This window comes from Strongylocentrotus purpuratus, unplaced genomic scaffold (genome assembly GCF_000002235.5).
Source record: "Strongylocentrotus purpuratus isolate Spur 01 unplaced genomic scaffold, Spur_5.0 spur5_scaffold_12, whole genome shotgun sequence".
NCBI lineage: Eukaryota > Metazoa > Echinodermata > Echinoidea > Camarodonta > Strongylocentrotidae > Strongylocentrotus > Strongylocentrotus purpuratus.
Genome location: NW_022145597.1, coordinates 15302712 through 15326235, shown reverse-complemented (window position 1 = coordinate 15326235; position 23524 = coordinate 15302712). Strand labels below are relative to the sequence as shown.

The 23524-nt window shown below is 38.7% G+C and overlaps 2 protein-coding genes across 2 annotated transcripts; both read left to right on the top strand.

The window, feature by feature from the left end:
* Positions 1-3779: 3779 nt before the first annotated feature.
* LOC115918514 lies at positions 3780-11199 on the top strand. The gene is made up of 7 exons (XM_030981386.1): positions 3780-4926; positions 5371-5486; positions 6415-6552; positions 6981-7137; positions 8452-8593; positions 9610-9758; positions 10653-11199. The coding sequence occupies exons 1-7, from the start codon at positions 3780-3782 to the stop codon at positions 10859-10861; spliced, it is 2058 nt and encodes a 685-aa protein (XP_030837246.1). The 3' UTR covers positions 10862-11199.
* A 7921-nt stretch (positions 11200-19120) lies between these two features.
* On the top strand, positions 19121-22972 carry LOC115922645 (monocarboxylate transporter 9-like). Its single transcript, XM_030981914.1, has 4 exons — positions 19121-19603; positions 20039-20179; positions 20895-22043; positions 22442-22972. Exons 1-4 carry the CDS (start codon positions 19342-19344, stop codon positions 22588-22590), a joined length of 1701 nt encoding a protein of 566 aa, XP_030837774.1. The 5' UTR covers positions 19121-19341; the 3' UTR covers positions 22591-22972.
* The last annotated feature ends 552 nt before the right edge of the window (positions 22973-23524 follow it).

The following is a 23524-nucleotide window of genomic DNA, read 5'->3' as shown; positions in this document are numbered from 1 at the left end:
GGGCTACACGGCTGTGTCGGGCTGGACCTGGGCTTGAACTCATCCGGACCGTTTGGCTAGAGCGGCTAATTAGTCTAGAGGGTCTAGCTCTAGGCTTATCCTTGGCTTAGGACTGACAATGAAATAGTCTGTTACGGGACCTGGTCTTATTTAGGGCTGACCCTGGCAGGGCTTTTTGCTGGTCCTGAATGGCAGGGCTTATAACTGATGGGCTACATCTGCTAATAGGCCTACTGGCTTTTGCACCACCGGGCTATTTAGTGGCTGGCAGCTATCACACTGCAACGCGTACATACCAAAGTTTACATAACTGGGACTGATGATGGCACACTTACAGGATGTGCAGTTCAATTAAAATCCATAATCATCCATTCTTTTCCAGTTCCTCATGAAAATCGATTCAATCCTGTCGTTCCATATACAATCCGTTCCTCGTCGCCAAAATTGTAATTGTCTAGGTACTATGTGGGACACAGTGACCATCATAATGTTGACTTCCAACTCCATGTTTTTTAATGCCAAACAAGTGCCAACTCTGCGCATGCGTGCAAGCAAAGCAATATGACGATATAATACAACTCGATACATAACACGTCTCTACCCATGGACTAGACCAAAAGCTTCAGTCTCTCTATATCACCGGTTGATCCACTGAGACTACGTCTGGCTCCACTACACCTCCGATTATGGGAATGACGACAAATGTCAGTTTTATTAAAGAATGACCCATACCAGACGGTTATTTCTGTCTACCCATGGACCTACTAAGAAGGTCCATGATCTACCTCAGTCACACCACAAATCCGACACCGAACCGAAAGTTCTTGGTCACTTGTCAATCTGAGACACAACTTCGGAAAACAGGAATACAGACAAATGCTCAGTGAATAAAGTGCCCTCATCGTTTCTTACACTACAAAAAGCCTGAGAGATCTAAGTCGACCTGCTGTTGATATATATTTCTTTAAAAAAAGTAATGCTGTTAATATTTATTTCTTTAAAAAAAAAGTAATGATGTGGACATTTTTTATATTTTATATTATGCCATTTGAAGGATCTTTACATGACAGATCCTTCGTGGACTAGATAATTGAAGCACGGCATTATTTTACCAAAAAATCTATATCGACAATCGGTTAACTTCGAAAGATTTTCCTCATGCCTTTTGTACACACTGCCTCTTCTTGAACGTTGAGGTTGCTATATTCACCTAGTGTTGTTCGCAGTTTTCCAAGTATTTGCCTGTACTCGATTGTTCGAACTTGTGTCTGACTCCTTATAGTAATGTATATTCATGTTCGGTGCGTCGTCGGTCTGGTGCCGCGGTCTCTTCGGTGTGAATGAGCTTTATATTTTCTTTAAAATAAAAGACTTGAATTATCAACATGTAGGACCTAAATTAAATAAACTTATCCACTAAATGCCCAATGCTCTTCAGCTCATAGATTTTACAGAAACTTGTTTTAATTTGAAATGGGCGGGTCCCAACACGGGCCCAACACTAGCCAAATTTCTTTCCGAGTTTTACGCCTCCTTCTGTTTTCTGAATTATTTACTGCCCTGATTTCTTTTTCTTCCATATTATACCGATGATGAGAATGAAATAAATATGAATGTCAAATTCATTTTCAATTTCAATGAGTCATTTCTCGGCGAACTTGTACTTTGTACCTAATGCCAGCGATTGAATTTTCATGACTTTGTTTTGGAATAGAAATCTATTTGTCGATGTTTGGGATGTCTATGTTTAGAACATTTGACTTGGGTGGAAATACCCACTGGCATATTGTATGTGAAAGAAATTATTTCACTTCTCTCTCTCTCTCTCTCTCTCCCTCCCTGTCTCGCTCCCCCTCTCTCTCTCTCGTTATTCTCTTTCTGTCTTCCCCCTTTCTCTCTCTCTCTCTCTTTCTCTATTTCTGCCCAAGATAAACTACAAAAAAAAAAATATGTCAATAGATGGAGTATAAATTATAGTCCAGAATCTGCCCGGTCCTTTATAATTCCCTACACATTTGATGCAAGCCGTCGAATATGGCGTTATCAACAAACTCATAATCACCAGCCCAGCCTGAGGACGTCCAACCGGGCGTCCATTAGAGTCCCTTTCTATAAAGGGACACTAGTCCTAATTTAATGATCACGCCATCATCGGCTAGTAGCAAGTAAGTAGGGAGAGGTAGCGTTACGTTGGTGTGGTGGAGATAAAATTAAATAGGCCAGATTCTGGGCTATATTTATTATAGATCTTATTTGTCTAAATAGCCAGAAAGGCATGAAAGGTAATCTACCACTTGGGGCCGCAAACTAAAGATGTGCCCTGTTTATGGAGCGAGTGATAAAAACTTGGGAATCCCCAAATCTTGCGCAATCCGGAAACTGAAACACCAATATTATACGATTCAATTATGTTCGTTGCACCTATATGTATCTGATTAGTTCTTCCTATGTTGCACACGCATATTGCTTACAGCAGCTTGCTGAGTGTTTACATTCAGTTCGCGACATAGTTCATGTTTTGGACGGTATTTCTCGTTCCATAATCGACATACATGATACCACTCGTCGCTTGAAGTACATTGGCTGATATCTTTTCAAGTGGTGTAGGGTATATACATTTGTCAGCATTGTCGTGACAAAGATAGATAAGATACTGATCGAATAACGTGTTAATTTCATGATCGAATAACTAAGTTAGTTTATCATGTCAACGTCTGAGTACGGGTCCGAGTACGGGGAGGAACCTTTACCACAACGTGTAGTTGGAAGAGTGAAGCAGTACAATGACGACCGTGGTTATGGCTTTATCCGAGTGAATGACACTTACAAATCAGTGTTTTTTCATATTTCAGCTGTTCCAAAGAAATGCATTAAAGTTGGAGATGCGGTGAAATTTAATTTGGTTGTAGGACCAAAAGGGTACTTTGCAGAATCTATTAAGGTTCTGAACATTGAGGATAATGATGACGATAATGATTATTATAATGAGTTCGAGTCGGGAGAGGAACTTATTCAACAAGGTGAATACGGAGTAGTGGAGCAGTACAATGACTAACGTCGTTTTGGCTTTATCCGAGTGAATGACACTTACAACAAAGTATTCTTTCATATTTTAGATGTTCAAGAGAAATACATTGAAGTCGGAGATGAGGTGAGGTTTGATTTGTTTGTAGGACCAAAAGGGTACTATGCAGAATCTAATTCTTCTTTCTCTCTATCACCCCCTCTCTCTTTCCACTCAAGACAACAACAACAACAAAAACAAACAATCATGTCAATAGATGCTATTTTATCTATTATATTTGTGAAAATAGCCATAAATTGTACAAAAAAGTTAGGTTAACACTTGGCGCTCCATACTAAAGACGTGTCTAACGTGGGAGTGCCACTGACCTCTACCAGAGATCAAAGGTCAGTGGGGAGTCCCCGGATCATGCGCAATCCGAAAACAGAAACACTGACGATGATACTACGATTCATTTGTGTGCTTTTTAGCTACATGTATGTTATTCGAACTTGGTGTGTTACACACGTATTTGATTACAGCAGCTTGACGAGTAATCATATGACTTACAATTCGCCTCATAATTTAGGACCATATTGCTCGTACTCGTTTCCATTATCGACATACCGTTCGTTGCTTGAAGTAGATTGGCTGATTTCTGTTCAAATGGTGTAGGGTATGTATACATTTGTCAGCATTGTCGTGACAAAGATAGATAATATATACTGATCGAATAACTTGTTAGTTTCACGATCGAATTACCTGTTAGTTCATCATGTCAAATGATAGCTTCATTGACAGCGGTGTGACTGGAGAAGTAGTGCACTTTAAAAAGAAAGGTGGATTTGGTTTCATAACTTATGATGATGCCAAAGTGTTTTTCCATATCTCAGAAGTCTCATACTCGTCCGTTGAAGTTGGCGACGAGGTGACATTTGACTTGTATATGGGATCGAAGGGATACATAGCAAAATCTGTCCAGTTTTCAACCTGGGATGATGACAATAATGAGTCCGAGTCTGAGTCCGGGGAGGAACTTATTCAACAAGGTGAATACGGAGTAGTGAATCAATACAACGACAAACGTAGTTTTGGCTTCATCCGAGTGAACGACACTTACAACAAAGTGTTTTTTCATATTTCAGATGTTCCAGAGAAAAACATTGAAGTCGGAGATGAGGTGAGATTTGATTTGTTTGTAGGACCAAAAGGGTACTATGCAGAATCTATTGAGGTTCTGAATGATGTGGATAATGATGAGGATAATGATGATAACGATTCCGAGTCTGAGTCCGACGAGGCACCTATTCATGAAGAAGTTGCTGGAGTAGTGAAGCAGTACAATGACAAACGTCGTTTTGGCTTTATCTGGGTGAATGACACTTACAACAAAGTGTTTTTTCATATTTCAGCTGTTCCAGAGAAATACATTGAAGTCGGAGATGAGGTGAGGTTTGATTTGTTTGTGGGACCAAAAGGTTACTATGCAGAATCTATTGAGGTTCTGAATTTGGATGGTGAAGATTCTGACTCTGAACCTGATGAAGCTGTGAACCAGGAGGCGCTCCTGAATTGTAATGCAACTGGCGTTGTGACGCGATATCTAAACAGACGTCGATTCGGGTTTATAAAGGTGAATGAAACATACAGCAAAGTATTCTTTCATGTCTCTGAAGTATCGTTCAAGCCGGTTGCAGTTCAAGATCAAGTGGAATTCCATTTGTACGTAGGGCCCAAGGGATACTTCGCAAAATGCATCAATTTTGTTAGTCCAGTTGTAGAAGACAATGACTGGAATGAAACGCACTTTGGTCGAACATCAGGGTCCCATGGCGCCAAAGATGGCAGCAATCCTGCAAAAGCATCACACGACACAGAGAAGTCTCCCGGAGGAGAAACGGCGCATGAGCAACAACGTAAAGGTGAGATACTCATTAATGCTTTGGTTATCAAGATATTTTGTTATTTCACATCAGCTGAAATGCGTCTAAACACTAGTATAAATTTATCGCAAATAAAATGAATACCAAAGTGACCAAACCCAGCCAATGCAACAGGGGCACGTACAACGTTTGCGGAATTCTGGGCATGAGTGAGGGCGGGGGAGAAGTGCTTGGAGAGGGTATGAAGGACTACTGTTTATTGTAATCATATATTGTTTATGTATTTTCCAGCCCACTTGTCTTTACTTACTTTCACGTATTAGTCCACTTAATTTTAGTGTTTTATGTTCTTATTGGCGATCTTTTGACATGCTGTTTTCATACAGTGTATTCCGGAAGTGTCGTTTGATATTCTTTACTGTTAAGGTATTGTTCTTTTTTGTATAATCTCTCTGAGTATCGCAATATTTTCTGTTTGTCTAGGTGCCGATCAGACATCAAACCAGGACACATCGAGAATGTCAAGAGAAAAGGGTAACACGTTTTTCAAGTTAGCTCGTGATCAGGGAAGCGACAAGGCCAAATTAGATCGCTTCAAGGTAACGTACTAATGTTAATTTACTGATCAGGAAAAGCTCAGACCATGGAGGGGAAGGGGTGGATGGGGGTGGGTGGGGGACATAAAGAAATATGACAACAAGCTCTCAAATTTGGTTTAAAGGAAAAAGGGGGAACACAATCTGCGACCCCCTTATGGGCCATTTTACGTGTGCCATGGGTTTCGTTTGAAACTGTACCTCAGCGTACTGAATTTCTCTTTAAAAAGAAAAAAGAAAAAAGAAAGAAGAACAAAAAAAACCGCTGTTGCATATGTGATCATGTAGAGACCGGAGGGTAATTCCCACCCCTCGATTGAGGGAGCCAGGAATTGGTTAGCTGGCCGGATTCCTTACCCCCGAAATAATTTTCATGGAGAAAAATAAAGTTGTTGAAATTTCGCCCCTTTGTGCATTTCGTCCCCATGTACGTTTAGTGTTCTGTATCCATACACTACAACTCGACCATTCAGACTTTTCTGCCTTTACAAATACGGATCTTTTAATTTTGAAAGTATACCTTCAAGACCATTATATCTAGGGAATTATTATGTGCGGTATCAATAAATGAAAATATCCCTCTAGATCTACAGTATATTGTTCAGACGGTCACTACCCCGACCTTTACGCCAACTAGCTCTAAACACGACCTTTACGCCAACTTGCTCTAAACACGACCTTTACGACCTTTACGTCGACCAAAATCGCCATCGTGTGAACACGGCCAATTAAATTTTAAGAATCGGTTGGTTTGGAGTCGATTCAGCGGCGTGACTAAAGGTATGTAAAGGATGTAACTGTCTCTATGTGTACTGTGGGTAATGTGTTTACCTTGGTAATTGTTGGCTCACTGGAAGACGATTCAATGTATACATCTTATCAACTCACTAAAAAAAAATAGAATTAATGAACCCTTTACTATTTTTTATAGAGTGCTCTGGAGTGTTACAAGAAAGCTTACGCCAGTTCTCAAAAGGATGATGATTTGGTTTCAGCGGCAAAGAACACCGGAACTGTTTATTGGAAGCTAGCTAAACTGAAGATGAATACATGTCCTGATGAGCGAAAGGTTTGTAGATGTATTTAGATTCCGTCCCCGATCACCCTACCCTGACATAATGCTAGACCGTAATCGATCCTTGACCAAATACTCTACTACCCCCCTACTAGGGTATCACTAAGACCAAAGTAGCACTTACATATGGCCTGACCGACATCTGGTTCATCAGCCCAAACTTAATATCCTTCTTGGTACAAGTAGATTTTGACAGCACTTTTAAAGAACCCTGTTACTTAGTCATCCGTGGAAGAAAGAATATGAATATGGGTATCACTAGACATTAGTTCTTAATATGAACTAGATTTCGAGGTCACATTTATCATGACTTTTTAGCCTTAAAGCACTGTACAAGAACCCGTTATTATTATTAATATATAACGTTACAATTGTTTGGCATGCTTTTTATTTTCGCAATGCATACCTATTTTACGGAACAGGTGATACATGCGCACTTTAAAGAGGCTCTGCAGCACTTCGGCACCGCTTACACGAAAAGGAACTGCATGGTCGAGGAATGGGGCAAACATCTTGAAAGATCTATCAAGGAATGTCTAGATGACATCAGAACATGGATCGCACCAAGAAATGACGAAGGTACTCGCGTTGAATAGAAGTTATGTTCCACCTAATTGATAAACATATTCGTCAAGATTTGAATGATAATAAAATTCATAATTTTGATGATTGATAATTTGGTCTTACATAGCGAGGATAGCCACATCAGTATTATTAAAGCTATCCTGAGGGCCCTTCGAGTTTTCATTCCCCAGTAATTGCAAAGTACCCATTTCTACGTAGCTGGAGAGTGACACATGTGGATTAATGTATTGACAAAGGACGTTAGTGCGACACCGGGACTCGAACCGCAGACCTTGTGATCCATGGTGTATCTCGGACTGGGATTCGTCCATGAACCCTTAGTTTGAGAGTCAAGAGCTAACCACTTTACCACGACAAATATATATGGGTATGACCAAGTCCTCAGGAATGTGGGCAGGGGCGGCGGTAGGGCACCCCTCATACTGTCTACCATGACAGAGACTTTAAAAAAGTAAGACGTTTCTAATAGGCATTCCGATGCACTGTAGAGTAAAATCAATTTCTTCGTACATACTACGTAATTAATAGTTTATTTAAAAACGACAGAAACTTAATGTTAATGGGATAACTGGGTTCTTGTTTTAGACCGCAAGTGCCTTCAAATTGCATGGTTTATATCGCTCTTATTACTATTGATGACATTTCTAGTGATCTTTTAGGACCTAAAATTGCTATAAAGATAATTTTAGACCGCAACATGTGTGATATAGCCAATACGATCATACCAATTCAGCTCTACTTTAAAAAAAAATGCGGTGACCGTTAATTAATAAATAAAGAAATTAATTGATAATAAAAATACATGGGCCGGCTGGTTGGAATAAAACGTATGAGGCAATATTTCGTTTTTTCAACGGCTGGTTCAAATTATCTAATAATTGTGGTAGTACACAAATATTAGAAATGCTTATATTTATGGATGTTTCAGCCGTCTCTGAACTGATTTTGATCAAACAAAGATGATTCTTTTTTTTTCATTTCAATAGTATGTTCTTTCAAATTTGACATTCAGTTTCTCATTATTTCACCATTTTTGTATTTTGTGTAGCGCCCTCTGCAATCGAATTGAAATATCTCTTTAATAAGAAGTACGTAGTTGTGTACCTAAAAAGGGGGCAAGGGCCGCTTGTGCTCCCTTAACCTACCAGTGGTGCAAAGAGTCAAGTGTTGTATACGTTCCTTTAAAAAAAAACACATTCATATAACGTTTCAAAAGGCTTCTGGGACCGAGAACAACATTGTCGGTCTCGTGGGTCGTACCTTTATCGACTCCTACATGTCTTTGTTGTTTGCTTTCGACTTCTCCAGATCGGATCACTGCCCTCAAGGAGTACGTTGGTTACATGCCTGAATGTGACGCTAAGGTCAGCTGCTATATTCGCATCGCAAATATGTATTTCAGAAAAGGAAAAGATGCTCTGCAACACCAAGCATACAAAAGCTGCCAAGGGTACGTTATGTGTGAACATATTTAAAAAGAGTTATACCAAGGAGTTGCTAGTTACTGTAGTAACCCCTTGTTTATACTTAGTTTTCCCCCAAAGACACCAAATGTGAGGATCGACACACAATATACAGTGCGTCCAAGAAGAAACGAAACCAAGAATTATAAGAATCACAATTATAATTAATAAATGACACATATTTGTAAAGCTTAGATCCTCCTCTTCTATTTAGTGCAACTCATATGATGCATATTTCATGCATGAGCAATTAAAAACAATTTGAAGAGAGAAAACCAAAAAGTCATTTGGCGGCGGTATCTGAATTTCAAAGAGAAAATAACATTTCTAGAAAGTTCAATTTATGCCCTTCCATATGACACCCTAATCAGGAAAAATGAGCCAGGAATAACAAAGTTCTGTTTGTTTAAAGTAATGCTTGCATTTCCACAATTTGATTAAACGGGTTCATTTTCACTGGCTGCCTGCCTTAGCAACAAACAGAGTTGACAAAAGACTTAACTCCGTTTTGTTGACGATCAGCCATGCACAAAGAAGACGAAAGACTTGATGCAAGATCCGTTTTTATAAAACTTGTTATCAATGACAAATGCTAAATTTCTGTGACATCGTGTGTGTATTGGGTTTACAGACGTGTATCAATCAGAAATGATTATTTACGTCTAAGGGCCGACCTCTAAATGTCACCTTCCGAAAGACGTGACTCAGATTCGAACCTGCGTCCTCGCCTGAATCAGTTTGTAACTTCCACTGTTAGCTGGATTAGAGGCGCACGCCACAAACTTTACTCTCAGCCAATCAAATACCACAATTTCTGTAGCTTGTAACGGTTATTGCAACTTGTAATTGATAACTAGTTAAATGAAACAGGGCCCAGATCTGTAGATGACACACAATATCGCACCTAAAATTCCTTCAGGTTAACTTTTTGAAAGGCTCTTCATACTTCCAGCGTAAGTGTTGCTTTGCATTAATTTATTATTTGTTGATATTGTATCTCTAGGTACATGGATGAATGTAGTACAACCCTGAATGAAGCAAAGAAAAGATGTACAGGTGCGGATTCAAGCTTCAAAGTAAACGTCACTGACCTGGAGGAAGACGTCCAGTACCAAAAAGATGTCGTCCAGAAATGTTTATCAAAAGCCAAAGGTAAAACGTGAGCTCATTATGCTCCTATGAATACATTATACAGAGACTGCTACATTAATCAGTATATCCATTTCTTTTAACATATCTAGGATAGTTGGGGCCCAGTAGTAATAATTATTTTTAAAAAAAGTCATAGCAGGGGCAAGAAGGGTCACCTACCCCAATCGAATGACGAAAAGTGAGGGGGAAGAGAGAGAGAGAGAGGTGAAAAAGAGATAGAGGGGAAGAAAGAGAGAGAGAGAGAGATGGGAGAAGGAACGAGAGGGAGAGAGAGAGAGAGAGAGAAGGGGAAGAGAGAAAGATGAGAAAAAAGAGAGAAAGAGAAATACAGAGAGGGGAAGAGAGAGAGAGAGAGAAAACAGCCCCAAAATAAAAGGCAGATGGAGATTAAAAAGATGTGAAAGTCAATATGATAGTTCCCCCTGACATTCTCCCTTCGTTCATTGAGTAAGTTCCGTGCCCCCTAAAGATGCCCCCTACCCATACATTTGCAGAATCTACTAAAGCTTTTCTTTTTTGCCCCCCCCCCCGGAAATGGGAAAATCGCGTCGACCGATATTTCGCTCAGTGGGGAGGGGGGGAGGGGATAAGTAGCATTATTATCATTATTATTATTATTTATTTTTTTTACTCACCCCCCCCCCCCCTTGAGCAAAAACAAAACAAAACAAAAACAAAAACAATTGAGGGGGAGGGGTAAACACCCAAAACAGCCCCCCCCCCCCCTGCATACGCCCCTGATTATAATTGTATTATTATTATCATCAGTATTTGTAGTAGTATTGTTATTATCATTTTTGTTTTCATTATTATCATAAGAGGAAACCCCATTTAGTGATGGGTCTAGAACTTTAGATGCCCCCTTTCGTAAACATTTTCCCCGATTATTCACAGATGAACAGGCGCGTCGAGAACAAGAACAAAAGGAAGCTAAGGAGAAAGAGATTGCAAAGGAACAACTGAAAGGCGTTCTAAAAAAACTGGAAAGTCTTAAAAAGTTACCCGTTGACAAATTCGTCGAACGAGTATACAAACAGTGGCCTCCTAAAGGGATTGATGAGTCGAAGATACCCTCTGCATCGTCATCGTCATCGTCGTCTTAGAAAGGTTCACAGAAGAAGCTACTGATTCGTGCCATTCGTTGTTATCACCCTGATAAGGTGGATAAGAATGATCATGGTGTAAAATGGCATGTTTTGTCCGGCGAGATTACAAAATGTCTAACTCTTCTACTAGCTGATGTTAATACTTGAATAAGTGCAGAATATCATCACGTGCAAGCTTCGTCATTGATCGTAGTAGGGCTATGATACTGTACTAGAAGCACTACCGTTGTACGGGTATATTCCCCGGGCTTTATTTCATCAAAGACACAGTGTTGAGGTCGCTATTGGTTTAAGGTTTAAAAGTAAGGACCAGTATTGGAAACGCCCCAATTTCAAAAAATTAAATGGAAGCTCTCATTACCAATCATGTGAAAGAATATGTTTTGACTAATACATGAAGATAAAAAATTGCCGGAAAACCGCCTACTATTTCATATATTTGGTAAATTTGTTTCTCTCATGGACTGTGAGAGATATAGGGTAGTCCCATATACATCTTTCTGTGTATAGTGCTTGTAACTTTACGAAGAATGGGCCAAATTTCTTTGGATGATTCCAGAACCTTGCAGATGCTAGATGCTAGATGATCCACCTTTCCTGATCGATTCCACAACGTTTCTTTCACAATGCAATCGCATGACCATAACTGGTCTTTACCTTTAAGGTGTAAGATAAGGGTTATATATAATTGTTTGGTCGAGGGTCGAAGTTAAAATTTGGTTACAGTAACTGTAGAATATCGACCGCCGGAACATGTGTGGTAATTTAAACTTTAGCATTATGACTCAGTCATAGTCAAAAGAAACAGGCACATCCAAGTGGATTGATGACAAGGACTAGTAATGATTATCACCAGTCAATGAGGTACTTTCTTTCATGAGGCCTTTCTTTCATACTTTTTAAATTTTTTATTGTGGTACCTATGTACCACAAATGTGATGTTGTGATCCAGCGTGATCTCTCAATCTATTACTTTCTCATTATCATAGCTTTGCTTTTATATCCTGTAACTACTACCAAGTTTGATGATGTGTTTATACATGATTTTTTAATCTTATCATTTATCAAAAGAAATGAAGAAACAGTTAATTTCTCATATTGTATTTTGCCATTATATACCATAACGGCTGCAAAAGATTGATGATGTGATCTGGTGGGATCTTTTGTTTCTTTTTTCCTTCATGACAAAATGGAGAAACCGTAACAGCATTGCGTTCCCATATCATATTACTCATACCCTATACAGTTTACTTTAACGACTTCAAAGGTTGATGTTGTGATCTCCTAATCTTTTTCGGGAGAGACAATTTTGGTTTCTCATATCGTATTGTATTGTATCTCATATTATATTGTGCTACAAGTTTTTTTTGATGATGTTGTAGTTGTTGTTTTCGTTCTTATTTCCGAAATCAGATAAAGATATTATACATGGTGAAATATACAAAACGAAACTTTAATAAATGTACATAGACAAAAATCGGAGGAAAGCCCAATTTAGCAATGTTTAAAGAACATTTCTTTCCTTCCTTGGGGTCCTTACACTACAATATTTTAATTAAAGCGACATAAAGCAGAATACAAACACAACATAAATATAAGTTTTAAAAAATACAAAATAACAATTTTTATTAATAATAACATGTGCGCTCACACACACACACACGCACACACACAAGGTTATGCACAACAATCATTTGAGTTCTGTTGCAGAGGGCGCTACACAAAATAATTTGTTTGGAGATAATGAAAAACTGAGTGTCAAATTTGAAAGAACATACAATTTAAAGGCACACTGTCCTACTTGTAGCTACTTGCTCCCTCTATATAGAAAACTTCCCCAATCGGTGCCTGTTGGTCCCACGTGATTCTCCTGTTCTTATGTTAAATGAGAGCTGAGTTAATGAGATAGCCACCTGTCACAGTGACCTCGCTGGCTCTGTGGGTGGTCTTATCCCTTCTAGCCGAAGTAGTAAAGTCTGCCTTTAAATGACAAAATCATCTTTGTTTGATCAAAATCGGTTTAGAGAAGGCTGAAATATCCATAAATATAACGATGTCTAATACTTGTGTACCACCACAAATATTAGATAATTTGAAAAAGCCGTTGAACAAACGAAATAGCACCTTTTACGTCGTATTTCAGCCAATGCTGATGTTGGCTTTTTTGTTAGCATTTTCGTGTTTTTTATATATAATTATTGTTATTTTAATTAAATAATTAATTAACGGTCACCGTATTTTTTGGGAAGTGGAGCTGAATTGGTATGATCGTATTGGCTACATATCACACATTTTGTGGTCAAAAATTACCTTCATAGCAATTTTAGGTTCTAAAAGGGTACTAGAAATGTCATAGATAAGAATAAGAGCAATAACCATGCACTTTGAAGGCATTTGCGGTCAGAAAACAGAACTCAACTATCCCTTAAAATTAGCAGTTATTATGGTATGGAAGGATCTTTAATAATGTAGTTACATTTTAGATGTATTCTGGTAGTTGGTTATATTGTGTTGCCCCCTATAGAAGAATGTTCTCGTGCAATTATTTGAATTAGGTTTGGGGAGATCTAGATTTTGGAACGAGCGAAATGAATAATTATACGTGCGATATTTGATATTATTTGACATATAAGACGGGGTGTAATTATTTAACAATCATAGTACATTATGCTTTTTGTAACGGCAGTCTACAAAGTCCTAATTTAGAGTATCATGAAGATATTGGTTGGATGTATGAGAATACGGATTTACTTTCATTATCACACGGCCCGCCCTGTTTTGAAGCTTTTGTAAAATTGAAAGGGAGGATCTAGTAGTGGACTGCCAAAACATTGTCTTCATATTCAAAAGGTGGCATAATTATGGTGTTGTACATTAGATTCAAATCAGATTCATTCATAAAGTGTCTTAATCTACAAAGGAAGCCAATAAGTTTACTAAATTTCTGACACATTATATTTATATGAGCATCCCATTTCATTTCGTTGTCTATACTAATACTAAGGTATTTTGTACTCAACATTCTCAATATTTGTACCTCTTATTTTCACATTAAATATATTACACTTTGATAACATATGACGTGATCTCTTTTTTTTCCAGAAGAAATGTTGAAATAGAGGAACAGTTTTGCTTTCTCATATCGTGTTGTGCTACAAGTTTGATGATGTGATCTCTTTAATCCCTTAATCTGTTTGGGTTTTTTCCCGGAAGAAATGGATAAATAGTTATATTTCTCACATTATATTATGCTATATACTTAACAATGCAAAGTTGATGATGTGATTCTCTTAGACTGCTGAAGAAATTGAGAAACATTCTTACCTTCTCATATTGTAGGACAAAAGCATAATATGTAAGCAATTCATCACAGTAAAACCATAATGTGGACGGAAACCGCATAGGACATTGGCCTTTCGAGGCATAACCCTGACAAATATATAAATTGGACAATATGTAATACAAGCACAGAATATGACTTAACAAACCATTTACAAGTAAAGTCAAACAGAATATAAACGAACACCCGAGGTGGAACAAACATTATAAATAAAGGGATACGTTGATCAATTATCATGACGGTAGGAGCTCGATACCATGTCTATGATTTCATTTAAAAGAGTGAAGTGTCGGGCAAGATTTAAGTTCAACAGAAAAGGAATTCCAGAACTTAGGCCCAATGTATTTTCACAGTGGTCCTTGAGATATTATAATAATAACAAGAACAGATATACAAGGTTACTGGATTTCCTGGTTCGATATCTTTCGGCGTACTTGTTATTTATAAGATATTCTTTAAATACTGATGGCAGAACACCTTTGAAATAATTGTACATACAGGGTGCGACCTGAGTAACATGACAATCAGATACTTTTAGAATGTACAGTTTTTGAAAAAGAGAACATGTCGAGGCTTAAAAATGAGAGTTTGTATAATAATACGTATTTGCACGTTTTTGTAATATAATAAGTCTGGTCAATGTAAAGGTTGCACAGTTTCCCACATACTATAATACAATAAGATAAGTGGGGTAAAATCAATTTTTGTTATCAGGAAACGCGCTAACAGGGGAAACAACAAATTCATATGACCTTCGCCTTATTTTGTTGACAGGCCTCTATTCAACCCGTTTGGGTTCAGTGGCCTTTCGGCATGGCTGGTGTGCAATATGGCACCATACACCGGTACTCTATGTGTCGTTAGCATGATTCGTCTGAATATGTTACAATTCTTTGTTCTTTAAAAAATATATATATAGTTCTGGCGATCCCCTCCTAACAAGCCATTGAAGCTTTTTTTTCGGGACACCCCTTTCTTTCATTTCTTCCTATTTGTTTCTATTACTAGCTCATAATGTATTACTCTGTTATCAAATATATTGAGATAAACATAAATAATGCATGACATACTGTTAAGTTTTTATATTTTTTTTATTGTACATATTGGAAGAAATATTAAATGAGAGTTATATGCTCTCTCTCTCGATCAATCAAAACCAATTTACGACTGTCCCAGTACTGACTCCTGATTCAGGTTTTGCAAACTTGTTAATAGGGACTTTTAGATTGAGTGGATGAGAACACGACGAACGAACGCCGACTGATCATGCGTGTCAACTAACTGCCCATGTTGACTACAATTAGAAATCTTTTAGATTGCACTCGACGATATACATGCATGCAGGAAGTAACACTATGAAAGAGGACAAAATATACAGTTCCTGTTCTACCCTCAACAAAAGAACATCCCTTCACTGCTATTATGTAAAACTGTGTAGAACAGGTGAATATGCATGTGAAACCTGTTCTACACATTTTTACATAATAACAGGGAAGGGATGTTCCTTTGTCTACCTGAGGAACTGTATATGTTATGCGCATGCGGCATACTAGTACCTTGAGCATGTAAAGGCGCTATATAAATATCAATATGTATGTATGTATGTACGTACTAGATTAAGGAAAATCAAAGTTGACGCATTCTCGATCGCCGAGACGACGTAACGCATGCACAGTGCCTTAAAATGACGTCACACGTTGCAGTCAAAGTTGTCGACGTGCAAATCTAAAAGTCCCTATTATGCATCAGTCACTGACCCTGACCAGACACTACCCACGCGTCTATTATATCTCTGCTGGTATATATGCCACAAAGGTATTTTACGACTCGACCATAAACAATAATTATGTTTTTCCTGAACCCCATGCTTCGGTAAGCAATCAAAACACGCTTCTACATATGTATTATATATGACGAGTACACGCGATGCTGTACATCAACCAACTATTCAAATGCACGGAAAACAGCACATTCATTCACGAGGAATACGTTCAGGGAATTACATCTTATTTCGTTGGTAAGGGTAAGTGTTTGTCGAAGATTATAATCGAACAGTGTCACGTTATTGGTATGTTAGTTGCAGCAATCGAAAATAGCTAGGGGCGGCCCTTAATTGGAGCAGGGTTATGCTTCTGTGTGCATGTTGGCTAGACTAACCCATTTAACTGCTTTCGAAAACAAAATCAACCTAGGAGTTGTTCCAATACCCTATACGGTATATTCCTTTGATATCAATTAAGGATTAAGAAGTACATGTACATCAATACAATGTTCACACATCTCAGAAGATATAGACAGGGCTATTGGAAGTGCATATTTTGCATAAGCCTTTGCGATCGTGTAATATTGTTTTCATTCCATTCAATTATTTACAGCAGAACATGCGGGTAAAATATAATATGTAAGTGACAAGGTAACATAGAGATCTATAAATAGATCTCTATGCACGGTACGTATAACGGCATTAGTGTCATTTCCAAACGTAAAATAGTACCAGCAAGATTATACTCCCCTTATTCAGAAACCCAAGACGTGGGTAACGAGCAAGTCTCAGTCACAAATGCCATTACGAACGCCGTACGAACGATTTTCAGACCATGGAAATTCGAAAAGACCATGAAAAAACAGGAAGAGACGTACGAACGCATGGTTCGTACAAACCTTTGTGACCGCACCATTATACTTAACGTCTGCTGTATATAGACATTTCTTATATAGATTACATCAATATTATTCTCAACTTACAGATACAACGTTTATAACAAATTGTTATCTTCATCACAGTTAGGAAATATATGCAAAACTCCCTACCATCTAATTTTGATAAAGATATATCAGACGCGGGCAAGACATTCTTATTGGATTGTGCAGTGGCATTGCCTTAGTCATACCGCTAAGCTGACACCAAACCAATTAATCTAGGTCATTAGGGGTAATATTTATTTTTTAATATTTATTCTGTCGATTGCCAGCCTGGTGTCCGTCTCGTTGGTGTGACTTGTATATAAAGACATTTTTTCCCATGAGTAATGACATTCCTCAATTATTAAGCATATTAGCTTCAAATGTTTTCTGGATGAATATAATCACATGTATTCATAATCCTTCTAAAGGAATGGTCTCCAACTAACACTATTAGGTCGTCAAAGACAGAATAGCTGTGAGTTTTTGTTCCAAAAACTGGCACGCGTTTTAACTGTAGGATAAGGTCCAGTCCTTAAAACATTTCAATATAAAAAAGGCAGGGTTAATTGCAGGGGCGGATCCACGTAGCGATTTTTCCGGCCCGCCCCCCCCCCCCAGCCCCCAAAACGATAAAAAAAAAATAGGATAATAACGTTAAGTTAACCTTTAAAAAACAAAAAACAAAAGCGCCCCCCCTCCCGCTTATTCGCCGGCCGGCTGAGACAGCACTAAATTCTGTATTAAGATTTGGCTACCCCCCCCCCTTGACGCCGGCTGGATCATCTGCAGGCGTGGATCCACGGGGGGGGGGGGGGGGGGCTGACGGGTCAACAACAACAACACATTTTTTTTTTTAAAATCTCACGAATTAGGTCCCCCCCAAAAAATAGTGGTCTCAACCCCCCCCCCGTTTATTCACCGGCTGACTGAGTCGGCGCAAAATATTTCCTGAAAAATTGGACCAAAAAAGAGTGCCCCCTACCCCCCCCCCCCCCCGCTTATTCACCGACGGCTGAGTCGCAACTAATATTTTCTCACGGATTGGGACCCCCCTCTTCCCGCCGGCTGGATCCGCCACTGAATTGGAACAGTTCCCGTTCCAATTCAACATTCTGCTCATGCCATTGGTCACCCTTCAACCCAAATGACTAGGTAAAAGACATGAAGCAAACCAGGAACTTCCTTTAAAACATAACGAAGATACACACACACACACACACACACACACACACCCGCACTTTAATTTTTTTTTTTTTAACAATTTTGTTTTATTTCTCCAAATGAGTAATACAAACCATAACATACAATTGAATAAAATAAACGTGTTCAATATTGGTCATTTTACATAAACATAATTAAACAAAAACTTATTTGCAGTATAATATAACTTAGCAACAAAGTAAACGTATAAGTACCTAAACATAATATGTCAATTGTAAATGTTATTCACATATATATTACAAAAAAAACTTAAACAAATCTGGAGGTAATTTTACTGGAACAATCCTGCCCCCTCCCTGCCCCCTCCATCACACAAACATACTCACCCTCCATCACACAAACATACTCACCCACCCACACACATACTCACCCACCCACCCCCCCCCCCCACACACACTACTCACTCAGTGGATGTCTGCCAACATTCTCAACTCAAGAAAAATATACTAAATAAGTTATCCAGGCCGCAAAATAGAGTAACGCTTTTAACAGGCTCACGGTGGAGAAGAAAACAAATCTTAATTAATCTTAAGCTGCTCCCACTTTAAGAAATGTGATCCCAGCTTTCCCATTTTAATTGCTATTTTCTTTTCCTCATCCCTATACTTAAAAATGCTTTTTTTTCATCTTTTCTAAAGTTAGTACCGCACACGCATACCCACAACCGCACGCACACACACATACCCACACCCGCACTCATACACGCTCATATTTATATATACATGTATGTATACAATACGTATATATTTCTCTATGAAATTTGAGAAAATTTACTTTATTCGTTTCACCTTTAGTTAGCGAGTATTCCTTAGCATCTATTTTCTACTTTTGATGAAACTTTTTGAAGACATGAATGAAGAAAAACATTTTCCCCTTTTCGGCTTAGCCACGTGGGGATTACATTTACCAAGCCAAGCCACCAAAATTACTAGCTCAGGTATCAACGTGCACCTGGATAGAGAGTGACAAATGTAGATCAATGACAATGCCTTGAACAATGACATCAATGGAGGGCTAGGGTTCAAACCCTCAACCTTACGATTGAAAGCCATGTGAATTAACCACTACCCCAAGACACAATCATATACAATGAATGACAAGGAGGTTTAAGGAAAGAACCCACTTGTCAATATAATATTGACACTGTTAACACTAAAAATAATTGTCTCTTTATTTATTCACAGAATATTCTTCATTGTATTCTGAAATATTTTTTTCTCACGGATAAATTATGGCGGCAAACAAACCGTCCACATCTTCTATTGATGTTGATGGAGATACCAGACATCATGTTCCCAGCCAATCAGCGAGCCCGGTAGATGGCAGATGGGCGGTGGTGGTTGTTATAGCAGCTTTCATTGGACGAGCCATCGTGTCAATGCAGAGCTCCTCCATGCCTCTCCTGACGGTTGAATGGGAGAAAAGACTTGGAGTCACCCCTTCGCAAGTCTCATGGGCCAGTACACTAGCGACGTCACCAAGATTCCTGATAGGTAATATTAGTATGTCGGTCATGGGGCTAGATGGGTGAGGTAAAATTACTAAAATTTACATTTTCATCTCAGTAATTAAGAGCAATGGAATGTCATTATCAAAGTAGGCCATATATTTTTTTTTACATTTTTGTGTCATCTCGTTGTTAATGGATTGTTATTTTGTTAAATCTCTACAATCTGTGACATAAATCAAGTTAGATAACATTGTAAGTGTCGAATTTAAAGAAATAAATCGCAGCACTCTGGACACTTATTGCTATGCAGTCATTCGTTCCTTCCAAAAAATCATTTTCCTTTTCCGCTAAAAGTCACTGTACTTTCTCAATTCAGTGTTGGCTTTTATACAATTAGCCCCCTGACCTAATCAATGACCGAGTGCTAACGCTTTGTATTTTTAAATCTTTATTGTTATATGTCTTTTGCTTCTTTCAGCTCCTGTGGCGGGTGCATTAAATCGGAAATTCGGATGTCGTCCTATCGTCTTTGTTGGTGGTTTCTGTGCGATGACATCGATATTACTGCTTTCTATGACCAACAAACTATGGCAGATCTTTATATGCTCCTGTTTAATTGGTTAGTACCATGTATACCATGTTATTACGTTATACAGTCGGTAATGTTTTTTCTTGAAATCCATTAAAAGAAAAATGGATATTGATACAATTAATGTTTAGGAGTTGGATACTTTGTCCGACATGGAAAAGGTTTTGACATCTATAATATAGTGTATGCCTATGCTTTCATTATTAAAGGTTTAATGTTTAAAGAAAAGTAAGGATACAAAAGTGAACTTTTCTTAAATTTAGGTGATAACATTCAAGAATCCAGTCCCTTATGCTGTGAATTTATTTCCTGCTTTACTTATTTGCCTATTCTTTATAAATGTAATGCTTCCTGGGAGAAATTTCAATAGTTTAAACATATTTGTGGCTTACACCCAGTAAATAAGATCGATTGATCGATCTGTAATGGAAAAACAAGTCAGAAAAAATCTTGGAACCAGCGGGGTTAGGCGGACTAATGAATATTAATAAGTCAGAATGAATCAGGAGAGCTTGGGTATTTGTTTCTAGTTCATCGTGACTGTGCCATGGACCAGTGATGACCTGGGGGTAGAGTCGCTGCCCGGCAAGCAGTAGATGGCAGGTTCAAATCCCGCTGGTTCCAAGATTTTTCTGACTTGTTTTTCGATTACAGATCGCTCAATCGATCTTATTTACTGGGTGTAAGCCACAAATATTTTAAAACTATTGCCTATTCTTGCCTACTACCCTATTATCGTTCATAGGTACATCGATGGGATTGGTTTATCAAGGAACTGTCATTGTCGTCAGTGTCTACTTTGATAAATGGCTGGGCCGAGCAAACGGGTTGGCATACTCTGGAGTGGGGATGGGCATCATGGCTGGATCACCATTGATGGCGCTGCTCATTGAAGTCTTCACGTGGAGAGGTGCACTTCTTATCATGGCAGGTCTAGTCGCGAACCTGAGCGTCACCGCAGCAGTATACCGACCCTTGACCTGGTGGTCAAAAAGGAAAAAAGATACGAAAGGAAGAAATGCTCCACGTCCACTGACGAATGACTACCTCGAAGATGAAGATGCAGTTGATGGGAAAATTGAGATCATACTTAATCTTCCGGCTGACAGTTCCATGAATTCTTTTGAGCATGGGGAGACAGTAGAACTACAACCGCTCGTGTCAGTGGTTGATCCTGCTCACACTGGAGATCCATTGCAGGTAGTCCGCCATGGTCCCGACGACACCGTAATCTACCCTGATGTACAATCTGAGATTGCCATTCCCAAGATGGACAGGAAGGAAGATATACAGCCTCGCGAATCGATTGAAGAGTTCCAAACTAAGACATCACTGCAGCATGATAACAACACAAAGTCAAAGAGAAATTCCTGCCAATACTGCGCGGTAAAATGTCGTCAGTTTATCAATGATGTTCTCGATTTGTTCGGTTTCAACCTTTTGTGGAAAAATTCGAACGTTCTTCTACTCTGCCTCATAGCAACATTTCAGGGAGGTGGATACTTCCCTTCGTATGTCTACCTGCCCAGTTACATCGTATCATCAGGCGTGAGTGAGCTGAGGGCGTCCTTCATATTCACTATCCTGGGACTTTGTAGCCTCGTGGGTCGTCTCACTCACGGATTCCTTCTCGATTTCAAACTCATCACACCGACCAAGCTCTACGGGTTGACTTCAGTACTCGCAGGCTGTAGCCTTTACATTATTGTTACTTTTGGAACATATCCAGCCTTTGTTGTCTATGCCATCATTTTCGGACTGTCGACGGGAGCCCAAATTCCATTGTGTCCGGTCCTGACTAAAAAGTATACAGCGCCCTCAGAACTGGCCAGCGCTTTCGGCTTGCAGAGTTTCTTCACGGGGATTTCACAGCTCTTGGGAACGTATTTACTAGGTATGTTACTTCAACATGGATTTAGTTCGTTTCAATTTGTAGCAGGACTAAAATTCATTGATTTCCACGCTGCATCATGTTAACCCTCAATGAAAAATACCTGATTAAGTAGAAGAGGAAGAAATATTCCATTGTAAGGTGTCAAAGAGGACGAAGAAAAGTATTTATATTTTTGTTTTCTTCTTCAGCATTTTAATTAATCGTAGCAACATCGTAATTATTATAGTGACATAATCTTTTGCCAATTTTAAACTTTAAGGCAGAACAGAAATTTACGTTATATTAGCCTCTTATAATTTCAAGTCATTGGAGTCTTTCAGAACGAATACTGAACTTCGTTGATGTCTCCCTCTTTTGATTGATTTATAATAGTTTGCTATTTTTTCTTTTGATTACAGGACTACTTTTCGATTGGACCAGCGATTACAGATCTTGTTTCTGCTTGACGGGAGCTCTGCTCTGTATCGCTGGTGTTATTGGATTTTTGATCGACCCGTGGATCAGATGGAGACATCGTCTAGATGAAGAAATCGGTGACGGAATTTAAAGGCCCAGTAGTGGATTGTCAAGGGGAATTTGACACTAATAATGATGATAATGATAATAATTATATTAATAATAGTAATAATGATAACGAACAACCATTCTTATAGCGCATAAAACAATACATAAGTATGTCCCTATACACTTGGGAAGTTAAAAAAAATAAAAGTAAAGAGAAAAATAATGCCTAATGTCCCAATGTCTACCAATTAAACCCTATAACCCTGGGCCAGGAGCCAAATTATTTTTCAGTTCCCCCCTCTCGATCGCGCGAAGCACGAAAACTTTGACATTTCATTAAATTATTAGAAAAAGAAGACGATTCGTTGTACTGATCCAGACTCCTAATTCTTGTTTTGCCCCTCCCGCGCGAAGCGCAGGGGCTTTTACGTTTCATTTAAGTATTAGAGAAAGAAGATCGATTCGTTGTACTGTTTTTTTATCTTAATCCTTATCTGAATTTATTTTCCTCCCTCCCGCGCGAAACGTGGAATCTTTGACATTTCATTTAATTATTAGAAAAAGAAGGCGATTCGTTGTACCCACTCTTTATCATTGTCTTAATTTTCAAAAATGTTTCTTTGTCCGATAAAAAGTCACAGTTCGTAGGGAAAAAAAAGATTTGCCGGCCGACCGACATAATACATCTCACCGACCTGCATTCATATAGTACACGAGGCTCGTGCAAGATTACCGACACAGCGGACCCGACACAGCAACATCTTTCTTGCTTCCTCGACGTGGTGACTCCACCCAACATCTCCGTCTCTCTTACTCCTATTCGTCCCTCTCTTACTCCGACCCCTCTTCTCTCAGGCTCTTACCCCCTCTCTACTCTCTTTTATCCCCAGTTTTATTTTGTTTATTTTTCCTTTTTCCTCCTTTGCTCTTCTTTCTTTTCTTTATTTTCCTTTCTTTCCTCTCCCCCTTTCTCATTT

What these genes read in the sequence shown, in the direction of transcription:
- LOC115922645 (XM_030981914.1), top strand. Translation starts at nt 19,342, where the DNA reads ATGGCGGCAAACAAACCGTCCACATCTTCTATTGATGTTGATGGAGAT. An exon ending in GTCACCAAGATTCCTGATAG is followed by an intron (nt 19,604 to 20,038) that starts GTAATATTAGTA and finishes TGCTTCTTTCAG; the next exon opens with CTCCTGTGGCGGGTGCATTA. An exon ending in TATATGCTCCTGTTTAATTG is followed by an intron (nt 20,180 to 20,894) that starts GTTAGTACCATG and finishes TATCGTTCATAG; the next exon opens with GTACATCGATGGGATTGGTT.
- LOC115918514 (XM_030981386.1), top strand. Translation starts at nt 3,780, where the DNA reads ATGTCAAATGATAGCTTCATTGACAGCGGTGTGACTGGAGAAGTAGTG. An exon ending in CCAAATTAGATCGCTTCAAG is followed by an intron (nt 5,487 to 6,414) that starts GTAACGTACTAA and finishes TATTTTTTATAG; the next exon opens with AGTGCTCTGGAGTGTTACAA. An exon ending in CGCACCAAGAAATGACGAAG is followed by an intron (nt 7,138 to 8,451) that starts GTACTCGCGTTG and finishes CGACTTCTCCAG; the next exon opens with ATCGGATCACTGCCCTCAAG.